This window comes from Acartia tonsa, chromosome 4 (assembly GCF_053477335.1).
Source record: "Acartia tonsa isolate MP-2025a chromosome 4, ASM5347733v1, whole genome shotgun sequence".
Lineage (NCBI taxonomy): Eukaryota > Metazoa > Arthropoda > Copepoda > Calanoida > Acartiidae > Acartia > Acartia tonsa.
This window is the reverse complement of record NC_137263.1, coordinates 33,818,157-33,830,530: the sequence shown is the minus strand read 5'-3', so window position 1 is coordinate 33,830,530 and position 12,374 is coordinate 33,818,157. Positions and strand designations below refer to the sequence as shown.

Below are 12,374 nucleotides of genomic sequence, written 5' to 3'. Positions count from 1 at the left end.
TCGTGTGAACAAGAACACATATTTCTTAATATTTTGTTAGAGTAACACGTTATCTGATCAACATGGACCGACGACATAGATGTACTTATAGAGTAGCTTTAGATATTCATGCTTAGTATAGGTATTATCGACTGTAGATAATAACTAAAACAAAACCATCTTAGTTTGGATAGAAAGAATACAACATTTATAAATCACACCAACAACAAAAACAAGGCATTTATAAAAATTAAAAATAAACAAAAAAATTTGACAATGGACGATAAAATTAAAATTCATTGTCAAGAAATTCCAGTATTAAGTAGTTTGTAAATGTTCAATATTTACCTAGGTAAGAAAGGTTGGACGTTCTCGTTAAGAATAACATAAATTGTAAAACTACAATAGAAGAAAATTTATTTAAAATAAGTAACTAGGATAAACAACTAGAGTATCACATATCACAGGTTATACAAATACGTAAAACAATAATTAACAAGGAATGCAATAAAATTTCACAGAAATAACTATTTCTATTTTTCACCTATTTATATTAATCAAGCTCAAAAGATCTCGGAATAGTCCCTTCACATTCTATTTTGCTTTCTCTCATTTTTGCTAAAGAACCTAATAAATCTTCCATGGTTATAGGTGGTAGCTGTGTTTCATTACTGCCCAAGTTTTCCATTTGATTTGATGGAAGACGATAAATGCGGCAAAGTGCAGCAACGCGGCATAACTCGCGCAGATCTGAGCCAGAGAATCCTTCGGTCAGCTTGGCCACCCTCCAAATGTCCACGCAATCAGACGTCTAAAATTTAAAAAATGTATTAATATATATTGTCTGTATTTCAAACTGAATTGATGAACAAAGTTTTGGAAATTTAAATATTTGTAGTTTAAAGTGAGGTCTTGATATTGATCACCTGTTCCATTCTAAGTACTGTGGTGAGAATAGCTCTTCGTTGTTGTACTGTTGGAAGCCCTACGCGGAAAGTTGCTGGCATTCGCCTGAAACGAAAACAAATCTTTTAAAAATAATGGAGTAGAAAATTAAATATTACTAAATCCTTATCAAGAATTGAAATTAGATACTTCCAACTTAACCCAGTCTTCTCCGGATAAGAAAGTTGTAGAAAAAAATATTACCGTAAAATAGCTTTGTCCACATCTTTAGGTCGATTAGTTGCACCCATAACCACAACTGTGCACTTGTTGTCTGTAGCAAGGCCGTCCCACAGCTGCATAAACTGCGCCTTGATCATAGCCGTAGCCTCGTGGTCGTGCTGGTCCCTGACACGCAAGAGGCTGTCTATCTCGTCTATGAATATTATACAGGGCTGCAGCTTTTCTGCCAGAGTGAACACGGCGCCGGCAATCTTCTGTGACTCGCCATACCATTTGTCTGTCAGGGAGGAAATATCCAGGTTAAGAAATCTTGCGCCGGCTTCTCTAAATTAAATGTTGATTTTTAATGCCTTTTTTGGTTTATGGGATACGCATCGATTTGATTTAGACAATTAAAACCCATGTCTATAACATATATATAAGTAAAGGGATGTGTAGCAAAGGGTATCGCTAACCACTTGGCAAATATGGTACTACTTACATGTATGATGTCAGAGAAGGTTTATACTATTTTGTGTGAGAGTACCTCAACCATCCCAAGAGAAATTAAACTTTTATTTTTAAAACTAAACTTTAAATTGGAGGGTCAATTTATTTCCCCTTCCTCCACATTTTTAAAGTGTCCAAAGAGTCTTCAAATATAACTGCTAGCATGTTAGAAAAATGTGATGGTATACCTGGCAGTTGCCTTGGCAATCATGGTTTTGCCACAGCCTGGGGGACCGTGCAGGAGCACTCCTTTGGGTGCAGTCATCAGACTAGACTGGGCAAATAAATCCCTCTTCTGTATCGGAACTATTACAGCCTAAATTAAGGAAAAAATTAGACCTCTAATGGTATCAGTATTCAGTAATATGAAGGACCTTTAAAAACAATAGATTAAAAGATTTTAATTTGCGGAACCACATTAAAGTAAGAACACTAACCTATCTAGTACTTATATAATATCCAAAGTAATAAATCAATACAAACATTACATCAAGCTAGTATGTATGAAGGACTAAACTGCTGCTTACCTGTTTAAGCTCTTCAATCAGCTGGTCAAGTCCAGCAACATCCTCAAACTTGACAGATATAGAATCAGGATCTACAAGCTGGCTCGCTATCAGCATCTCATACTCGTTCAGTTTGATGTCCTTGGAAATTCCCAGTCTGTTAAGAATTTGTTTCGCCCGCTTTTGTGCTGCCAGCTTCTGTTTTTTTGTTGGGTCCAACGCGTCCATTAATACCTTAAAAATGCAATTAAGGTGTATTCTTAGGGTTCAAGAAATACATCAAATATTAAGGGATTTGATTAGCAACAACTTATTATTACGATATATGACACTTTTCTGTGATATTATTAATGCGTAAAAATAAAACAATTTAAAAGATTGAACTCAACCTAAAAAATGGCAGATCTCTGAATTGGCAAGACTTAAATATTGTAGTTTATCGTAAAAAACACGAAGAAGCAGTGGTGTGAGGGTAGCTACAGCCGATTATTTAAAGTTTCTCATGGCATTGGAAAAAAAGCAAGTGCTAGTGCTATAATATTTTTGAGTAAATTTTCAAAAAAATTTTGTGCTTATAGTTCAATAATTCTCTAATGTTTGATTCACCAATTACCAAAAAAACAAGGAGTTATCACTTAGCAATTCAATGGTTTTTGGGATAAAGGGGGGCGGGGGTCGGATCTGACACTTTTGCGTAAACAGGTAGCATAGGCTTTGTATTAGGAGTGAGAGGATAGGTTATTGAAAAAAAAAGTTTAGGTACTTTTTGGGTGTACTTTTCTTATATTTAAAAAAATTTGGATTTGGCCTCCAGGTTCAGGTGCTGCAGGCCTCCAGGTTGTCTCTGGACAGGTAAAAATGAAATTTTTTTTGTTGAAGAGTTAGAGTTCAACTTATAAAACAAAATTGAAAATATACATCTTTTGTATTCAAATATGTTAAAAACATTGATTGATTGATTGATTAGCCATAGTCTCTTAGGGTTTGGACCTAAGTAGTCATAGAGTGGGCTGAGACACTTTTGTTAATAACATTCAAAATGATGTATATTTTGTTTTATAATTTGACTTCTAACTCTTCAAAACAAAATAACCTATAACAAAATAACCTATCCTCTCACTCTTAAGACAAAGCCTATGCTCCCTGTTTACGCAAAAGTGTCAGATCCGACCCCCCCCCCCCCCCCCTTATCGTCCGCTGTATTATCCAAATTCCAACATGCATAAAATTAAATTTACCTTCATTGTAAAGAAGCTAATGGTAGTGGCCGCCGCCAGCCTCAAAACAAGGCTGACAAACTCGCCACGGGTTAGACCGTCTGACATTGTCTAGAGAGTAGCAGCACTCTACCAATATATTATTTATTTATTATCTGCAATTATAACATATTAGGTATTAATCAATAAGGTCCAAAATAAAAGTTTACTGTAAATTAACATAATTTTATCAAGAAATGAGTTATATAGGTATGATTGTTTCAATTATTCAATTTAAGTCCTAGATGAATAAAGAAAACTTTATTTAAATGTATTAATTTAAAAATGTTTAATTGAAGAAATTTTTATTTCTACTAATATTTTGAAATGCGGGCCAAAATTGTAAACTGTGCTTTCACTTATTATTTAGTTATCAATTAATCGTCATTCGTAATATGTTTCTCCCCTGTCTTACTTTATTTTCAAAGGATCAAAATAAAAAATTTATAGCTTATGCCTTTACTGTCGATAAGTGAAGTTTGATCACATCAGGGACACTACTAGTAAGGAAATCAACCAGTCAAAATCAATTAAAAGTACCTTAAAATTTTTGAGCCCAATAAGATAACATGTTCATAAAACATTTGGTACTAGAGTAATTTACAGTCCATTGTCCACTCCCTTCCTGGGTTTTATACTAAATTAAACTCAAGTTACTAAACATCAGTGGTTGCGCTCACATGAAAAAATTGGCCGTAAATTTTTACAATTTCAGTTTTCTAATAAAGTAGTACCTACCGACCTACTCATGATCAAACAATCTTTAAGTTTAAACTATCTATATTTTTACTAAACACATAATCTAATCAATATAGAAATAGATGATAATGAGATGAAAAATAGTATCAATTAAAAATAATATCATTCGACATTCACTTAGTTAATTTCTACCGGATCCAGTAAAGAAATGCCCTATTCACTGAAAATGGCTTTTAGTATGAAGATATGACTTTTATTTTACAAACAAAGGAATAATCTAATGGTCAAAAAATGTTTTAAAAGCTGTTATTGACTAGAAAATTTGGTTAACACGGGTTAAACAAAAACTAGGTATTTATATGATGGAGTTAAGGACTAAATTTTGATTTCTATGTAGAATAAAGGTAACTTTGTTTCTTATTGATTTAGGTTTTCTTCATTGGTTTGATTGGCAATTGTTAATATAAGATTGTTTCTGTTTTAGGTTAAAGAAAAAAAACGTAAATTGGCATATTTTGATTCGGAATATTATCAATAAAAGTTTTTGTTTTACCAAAGTGAAATAACCCTTAAAATTGAATAATTTTTGTCAAATTATCTAATACTTACCTACTAACTAAACTAATAACTAATCAATCACATTAAACAATAACATAATTAATATATCAACATAGGAATCTAATCAATAATCATATTATTATTTTCTAAAAATAATAATACGATACAATTTAAAAATGAAATAAACAAATATATAAACATTAACTATAAGCAATTTCATAGAGTATAATATTAATTAAAGCTAGCTTAATTAAAGCTTAGAGAATATTGTCTTTATAAATAGGTTACAATTGAATGGCATGACTAAAACAATTTAAACATATAATAGTATAACTAAGTATGAATTATAATGTATAATAATATTATTGTATAATATAAGAAACCTAAAATTTGCAGGTTTATTAGGCAACAAAAAATCACAGGTATATTTAAAAATCTGCAATAAGGATTTAGTATGAACTAAAGGCAAGCTTTTTTTGGTTTATCCTCTTCTTTAAATAAGAAGTGTAAAAGATAAAAATGTAATAATACATTTTCATAGAAATTGTAAGTGTGGATTAAATAATGAAAACTGACTTAATTAACTGTCTATTACAAATAAACTAGGTAATTGGCGTGGGAGTTGGGACCACTGTTGTAATCTCGTAATCAGAAGATGAGGGGCATATAGAAACATCACAACCCAAAAAAACTGCGTAGATAATTAATAGTTAACCCTCAACTTAGTAACATGAACTTTAGGCTTCATTTAATTGCTATAATTTGTAATGAGATAGGTGGGTTAAAGTTCTTCATGACTTATATGAGTATAAACTATATAATAAATTTTATCAAACTGTCTGATGGTCTTATTCGAAAGAAATTAGGTTAGCTGGTAGACACTGGTTTGTAATTCCTCTGGTGGCCCGGGTCAGATGATATACCCACAAGTCTCGATCCTTCTTCTCTCCACGAAACCTAAATTAAGAGCATAACATTAAAGGGGATTTATGATTTAAGAGAGGGAACATAGGAGTGCAAAATGCACTGGTACCCAAAGTTTAATGACAACATGTTCTTATTCGTTTGGTTAAAAACTTTGGGTACTCATATTGAATTTTGATTGGTTATTTCCAAACTAGTGGCGTCCAAACTTTTTAACTAATAATTTTAACATACATAAGGGAAAATTTGCATATCATCATTAAGAATGTTTATCAAATTATCGTCCATTGTCTTATCCCTTAAGATCCCTGGGTATCTATAGTTGTTCATTTTTTTAAAAGGCAGATTACCTGTAAACATTTCTCATGACTGGATCGGCTAGCTGGAATGAGTGTTGATCAGCTGGCTGCAGCTGATTAGTTTGCTGAGGCACCATGACAATCCACCCAACCGTGCTGCGCAGCTTGCACGGCTCAGACTTGAAGTCTCGTCGCTCTCGACATTTGCTAAATTAAGATTAAACCTATTAAGAAAGTTGAACCTAGGATAAACTAAAAGTCTCATATATAATGATCTGTTTTTGTAATAATATTAAGAAAATAGTCTAGATTTGTAAGACGACCATAGAAAATTTACATAAAACATAACATATGAGATTTTTATAGTCTAGATGCTCCATAGAATTAAAGAAGGAATATTGCACCGAAATAATAAATTTTAAACGTCAACGTTTTTGCCTGTCTCTGTCTAAAGAATTAAATCATTGATACCTTCATAGGTAAGTGTTTCTAGTACCTTAATTTACAAAAACATACTTTAAAATTTTGCTATTTTACTAAAAAAGTTAAAAGAAATAGTTTTTACTCAATTGAATCCTTAGGTATAAAGATTTTGTGAAAAATATCATCTACATCAATAAAACAAAAAAGTTTTTCTTACCTGAGAGTTTTAGGCAAATAATAAACTAGCGAGGTATCCCAGAGTTCAAGCCAAAACTTTTGCCAAGATGCAACAAGAGGACGGCGACCATCTTTAATTAGGGTCTTTCGTTGTATGGATCCCTAAAAAATCACAGATCATCAAAAATATATATTTTTACTCGGAAACGTAATAGGCAATGCCGTTTAAATTAATTCATATTCCTATGAAACTTGCAAACTATTTTTGCAAATTTTCACACATAAACTTATATGCATTTTTTTGGTTTCGCTGATTTATATTATATTTTAAACTTATTAGGTATACCTACCTTATTTGGTGAAACAAGAACATTAATGACTAAAAAATAATCAGAAAATTAAAGAATAAAATCAAGCAACATCCTTTTTTTTTGGTTGAGCATCACTAAAACGATTTACCTATTCAACAAGTCGTTGTTTATTATTTGTTGGAATCTAAAAATTAGCTTAGACGGACTGATGGCAATAATAGAAGTACCAAACTGTACCTGGAATGTCCTAACAGAGCCTGGTTGAACAGCTGTGAAAGACGCCAGAGGATCTGGAGACGTCAAGGCCTCATTCTCGTGGTAAGGTGAGTATATTGGAGAAGCAGAGTTGTTGCACACAGGTAGGGGATCATCTAGAAGACTGCCATCCAACAGTGACCGCTGCTTTTCATTCTCCAGGCTATCCATACTGTTTACCTGAGATAATCAAATATATTATTTTTACCTAAAGTTTGTTCTAAAGGTAAAATTACTAAATTAATGTTTACTAAAAATGTACAATTTATTAGAAAGAATACCTACCTTCAAAACACTTTTTCCATTACTGGTAATCGTGCTGAAATGGTGAGGTGGTAAATCTGGACTGCCCAGCCCCGCTCCGCCGCACCCAAACAATATACTCCCGCCCTCGCTCCGCGACTTGCGATGGCCAGGCACAAAGGAAGACGATTTCTTTGGGATACAGCCGCCACTCCGTCGAGACGGCGACAGGCAGATGGGACTAAGATGGATGGGCAGGTCACGGGATGGCTGGTGGTGCTGTTCAAAGTGGTGGCCAGGTGTGTTGTGGTGACGTAGGCTTTCCTTGCTGCCAGCTGACGACACGGGAGGACTGCTAGGGTTCGGCTCAAGTCGCAAGGATATTTTGAATTGGTCGTCTTCGATAAATTTTTGTAGCTCATCAATATATCTAAAAAAATAATATTTCTAATTCTTTCCTTATCCTGAAATCAATAAGACTAGGTAATCTGTTCTTTCAACTAGATGCTAATACCTGTGTTTAAAACTAAAAATACAAGATGGGTGGATATGTTTCATATTAGTCGTGTGAGGGATTGCCCCATCCCAAATGGCAAAATAGTTTATATTTTACTTAAGTTTATTTTGAAGCGAGTTTCACAGCCAAATACCTAGTTTTAACTTTCTCACTGGACACATTTGCCAATAAGTAATCCTATAATATATAGGAAGTAAGTTTTTTTTTGTCTGTAGATTAAGATTTCGATAACTAATGGACCGATTGAGTCCCTGGATGGTTTAAGACTATTGAATTCTTATATCTATCTTTTTGTTTTGAGATATTTACCTGCTTTCGATACTCCTTCAAATACATAGCTCCTAGATGCTGGAATCGCAACCGCTGGTTAAGATATAAAAACTTACCTCACAGAACCCAAGTAGGCCTGAACATCTGGCAAAATGGTAAGGTTGGAGTAGGTTGACTGCTGGAGCTCAGATACAATCCGCAGAATGTTGTTCATCTTGAGAGTGCGCTGGTGGGACTCGAGGCCACCCGTGGACGGGTGAGCAATATCAACCATCATAAGATCCGTCAGAAATAAGCCTAAATATATTAATTTTATGCTTTAATGTTGGAAACTTTCCAGGCCAGAACTAGGTTATTTTTTATATTTACAGTGTAATTTGGGAGGAAATTATAAGATTTAACTAAAAAATGCTGTTAGGAGAAAAGTCTATCCCTACAAAAATTTTCAAAAATATACAGGCAAACAACCCAAAAATTATTTTGAATGATTTCATTTGTTGTTCAAGGCTGTATAAATATATGAACGAACACTTAAAATGTTTGTACAGTATTGAAGAAAAATTCATTATGTAAAAAAATTCTAAAAATTAACACATTCATATTTCAGTATGCTACATGTAATTTGATATTTAAGCAAACATTCTTATGTAATCCATATCAACAAAGAATGTTCTTATAAATATTAATTGCGAATTCCCATGGATCTTAAATTATTATGCATTAGTTAAAGGACCGGCATACACAAAAATAGGGCCATAAAAAATTTACATTAAACATTTTACTAAAGTCATAATTTTTAAAGGCAATAGATATTAGTCAAGAAATGTATAATATTTTATATTAACATGAAAAAAATAGGTATATGCTTTTTACACTTCAAATGATCAATTGTAAAAATATATCTATGTATAAGTAAATTCGGTTTCTTTATAAGAATTTCTACCCTGAAAACTATACTTTTCTTTATTATTAAGACTTTGTCTTAGTTTAAAATTATGTTATGCAACTTTTTTTACCTGTTTATCTATGCTTGAAATGTTTGTACTTACCTAAATAAGGTATACAAGGACTGTGCTTAAGAGCATTACCATTGATATGTTCACGCAACTTCCCCCAGTTATTGTTATCACTAAACATCTCTTTCAGCTTATCAAAAGTCTGTTTAGAGCTTTTACTGAGCAGCGCCCACGTTTTGTTGAGCCTGTAAATGGCGGCGCTTTGCAGCGCGCTCAGAATGGCAAATTCGCTGTGCAGGTTATTGAGGTCGTGCAGCCGTCGGGCTAACTTTATAAAGTGTGCCATTATATCCGCTCGTGACCGCGGGTCTTGAAATTTTAGGATTTCCTGGAATAAAAAAACGCCATTGGAGCATACTTTAAAATAGAATTTGTAATTAACTCTTAAGGAAAAGAATCATTGTTGTTTATCGCTCTGCAAAAAAAAACTGTTTCTCATTGATTGTTAGGAAATGAATTTTTGTGCCCAAAAGATTGACAAACTTTTTAAATTAGCAATTTAAGAAAACATTTGTTTAGTAATGGTCTTACCTACTTGTTTTGTAACGATACTATTTTACTTAAATGAAATAGGGTAAGGGGGGAGAAATTTCGGTATTTTTTCGTTTTTTTTTGGAAAAAAAATGGGGTAAATATTAATATTTTCAAATGAAACCGAGACCACTAGAAAGCTTACGGAAAGGACTGTCAGGTCCTAAAAGGACGTTATCATAGGACTTTTAGAAGTTGGTCGAAATTGGACTCAAAGAAATTACCGAAAATTACCCGGCAGGGGGGCAATTTTGGGTAATCATTTTCAACCTAAAAAAAATCGATGAAAAACGGCCAAACGGCCAGTCAAACATAAATAATCATAATTGTATAGGTTATAGGGATTATTCACAAAAATTTTCATAAGGATCGGACTATTCCTTCTATGTTAAAAATGAATTTTTTTAAAAGACGAGAATTTTCGATTTTTTTTTCGAAATTTTTTTTTGAAAAAACTTAAAATTAATATAAGAAAAAAAAAACGTATTTTATTACTTTTTAGGCCTGATCCTAAAAAAGCTCACATTGAACTACAGATTTAGATCAAAAAACATGAAAATTGATTAAAAATAGACCTCAATAATCGATTTGAAGCAAAAGTGTCATCTTTGCAAAAAATCTTGACTACATTTTAACCTTAAAAAAATCGATGAAAAAAGGCCAAACGGCTAAACAAGCGTAATAAATCATAATTAGTATAGGTTATTGGGATTATCTACAAAAAAATTCATAAAGATCGGACTATTACTCCTATGTCAAAAATATTTTTTTTTTCAAAGGACCACAAATTTTGATTTTTTCCTCGCAAAAATTTGCTTAAAAAAATAAAATAAATTTTTGTTTGTTTTTTATCTGTTCTATTCATTTTTAGGCCTAATTCTTAAAAAGTCCATATGGAATAATAGATTTGACCAAAGAAAACATGAAAACATGACCTAAAAGGTTGAATTTTAATTTCTTTTGAAATTACCGAAATTTCCCCCGGCGCCAACTTTGGTCATTTTTGAAAAAAATATGAACTCGATTTTAAAGCTCTCAACGGATTTGGAAAGAGCGGGCAATTCTTAGTTCAAAAGGTTTTTACGGATCAGCTCTATGTCTTACCAATTTTTGTGTAGGTCGATCTTTACACACCTTAATATTCATCTTACAAAAATTTCATTTTATACTTTTTTGTAGGCAATTAAATAAGGAACAAATTTGCTTTAATGCTTTTTTCTGTCATTTGAAAGGAACATGGAGATAAAGGTCATTTTATGAAGGTAGGTCGAAATTACCGAAAATAGCCCCTTACCGAAACTTCCCCCGCTTGACCCTACCTAACAAAAATACACAAAAAATTATCCGCACCTGGATTGTCCAGAAAGAGACATGATTGAACCGCCTGGTGGAGGCGACAATATTTGGCGCAATTTCCATTTTGTTTTTCTTATTCCAAGAACAGGACAGCAGCTCTTCAGGAGTGATGGCCTGGAAGATTGGTAGGTCCAGCAAAGTCAGCTGACTTGCCAGGTCGTCAGCAGAAACGTCTACATTAATATAGATAATCATTATATTTGACTATGTAGTAACATTTTTATAGCAAATAGTGATTCCTTAAGTAAAAAATAGTAGGTATTAAAAACACATTTTAAGACTCTAACTAACCTGCTGGGGAGAGTATAGAGCTTGCCATGCCATCTGTAACACAGTGCATGGGTAGGCTGGAACTCTTCGTGCTGTTCATGCTGGCACTGTGAGGTAACCTGTCAGGTAGTATGGGTCCACCGTTATGGTGCCGTGAGTCCACTGGAGGCTGAGACGATAATCTTCGGGTAACAGTATTACTAAAAAAAAAAAAACTTTTTAAATGTCTAACTAAATACCTACTAATTTACCTGATAATCTTTAAATAATACAAGCAATTAGATATACCCAGATTAAACAAAAGTCAGTTAAAAAAGTGATAGGTTTAGTTCCAAGTGTTACTGTCTATGTTCAAAAAGATTCTCTTATTGTTCAAATGGAAATTTAAAGGACTCATGGATGTTATGAACATTATTTTGTAATGCTTGATTTTTAAAAAGTTATTTACTTTTCGGAAGGAAATGTTAAATTACTTACTTGCCACTTTTACAGAATCTGTCCAGGCGTGTAGTTCTGGTGGGATTAGGCAGAGTCCGAGTATTTTCTATTGTGAAGTATGTTGGTTGGGACCTGAGGCTGCTTGTAGCTGGCTCCAGGCGAGTAAAAGAATCCCTCTCGTGGTCTCGCGGTATCGATGAATACCTGTATATAAATGAATACGTTATTTTAATATCAAAGCGAACTAAGGCTAGATAAATCTAACATAGATACCTAATTAATTTTAAAACTTTTACCATGTAGTTTTTAAAAATGTGAACTATTTTAAAATCTGCAAGTGCATAAAAGTATATTAGTTGAATAGTACCTACCTATTCAATCTAGTAAAATGAAATTAAAAGAAGTTTAAAAAGATAGGTAGTTACTGAATTAGTCCAGAATTTTTCCAAAATGTTATTTCTATACCTATTTTGTACCTCAAATTACTAATTTAAAAGCTGACTACACTCGTAAAGTAAAACAAAAGGAAATTTTAAGATTAGAAACATATATCTATAAAAGGCTTTAATCTTACCTAACACGCGAGGTCATCACTGCACTACAGCCTAGGCCAGAGGGTTCCAACACCGACTGCTGTGTGCAACCAATCTGTGTATGCACTAACCTATCCAATTAGCTACAACAGTATTAATCTCATTTTCATTATCAATAACATTCTTGGTTACATTT

The 12,374-nt window shown here is 32.9% G+C and overlaps 4 protein-coding genes across 4 annotated transcripts in view; 2 read left to right on the top strand and 2 right to left on the bottom strand.

Moving 5' to 3' along the window:
* LOC145316890 (uncharacterized) overlaps nucleotides 1–12,374 on the top strand; it is a 256,014-nt gene that overhangs the window by 143,689 nt on the left and 99,951 nt on the right. The window lies entirely within an intron of this gene.
* LOC145316891 (uncharacterized) overlaps nucleotides 1–12,374 on the top strand; it is a 212,543-nt gene that overhangs the window by 143,687 nt on the left and 56,482 nt on the right. The gene's annotated exons all lie outside the window — the stretch shown is intronic.
* nmd (no mitochondrial derivative) lies at nucleotides 380–3,511 on the bottom strand. The gene is made up of 6 exons (XM_080157714.1): nucleotides 3,341–3,511; nucleotides 2,124–2,336; nucleotides 1,785–1,912; nucleotides 1,129–1,431; nucleotides 906–990; nucleotides 380–790 (listed from the first exon to the last, which is right to left on the bottom strand). Exons 1-6 carry the CDS (start codon nucleotides 3,425–3,427, stop codon nucleotides 533–535), a joined length of 1,074 nt encoding a protein of 357 aa, XP_080013840.1. The 5' UTR covers nucleotides 3,428–3,511; the 3' UTR covers nucleotides 380–532.
* LOC145316894 (ras-specific guanine nucleotide-releasing factor RalGPS1-like) lies at nucleotides 3,463–12,362 on the bottom strand. The gene is made up of 11 exons (XM_080157707.1): nucleotides 12,220–12,362; nucleotides 11,685–11,849; nucleotides 11,229–11,407; nucleotides 10,932–11,110; nucleotides 9,084–9,378; nucleotides 8,151–8,331; nucleotides 7,290–7,677; nucleotides 6,987–7,184; nucleotides 6,479–6,600; nucleotides 5,890–6,045; nucleotides 3,463–5,572 (listed from the first exon to the last, which is right to left on the bottom strand). Exons 1-11 carry the CDS (start codon nucleotides 12,234–12,236, stop codon nucleotides 5,464–5,466), a joined length of 1,989 nt encoding a protein of 662 aa, XP_080013833.1. The 5' UTR covers nucleotides 12,237–12,362; the 3' UTR covers nucleotides 3,463–5,463.

Excerpts from the sequence above, each read along its gene's own strand:
- LOC145316894 (XM_080157707.1), bottom strand. Across the intron at positions 11,111-11,228 it reads CTCTATACTCTCCCCAGCAG|ACGTTTCTGCTGACGACCTG; the intron begins GTTAGTTAGAGT and ends ATATTAATGTAG. Across the intron at positions 6,046-6,478 it reads TATTTGCCTAAAACTCTCAG|CAAATGTCGAGAGCGACGAG; the intron begins GTAAGAAAAACT and ends ATCTTAATTTAG.
- nmd (XM_080157714.1), bottom strand. The coding sequence starts at position 3,427 with ATGTCAGACGGTCTAACCCGTGGCGAGTTTGTCAGCCTTGTTTTGAGG. Across the intron at positions 1,913-2,123 it reads TGATTGAAGAGCTTAAACAG|GCTGTAATAGTTCCGATACA; the intron begins GTAAGCAGCAGT and ends TCCTTAATTTAG. Across the intron at positions 1,432-1,784 it reads ATTGCCAAGGCAACTGCCAG|AGAAGCCGGCGCAAGATTTC; the intron begins GTATACCATCAC and ends CATTTAATTTAG.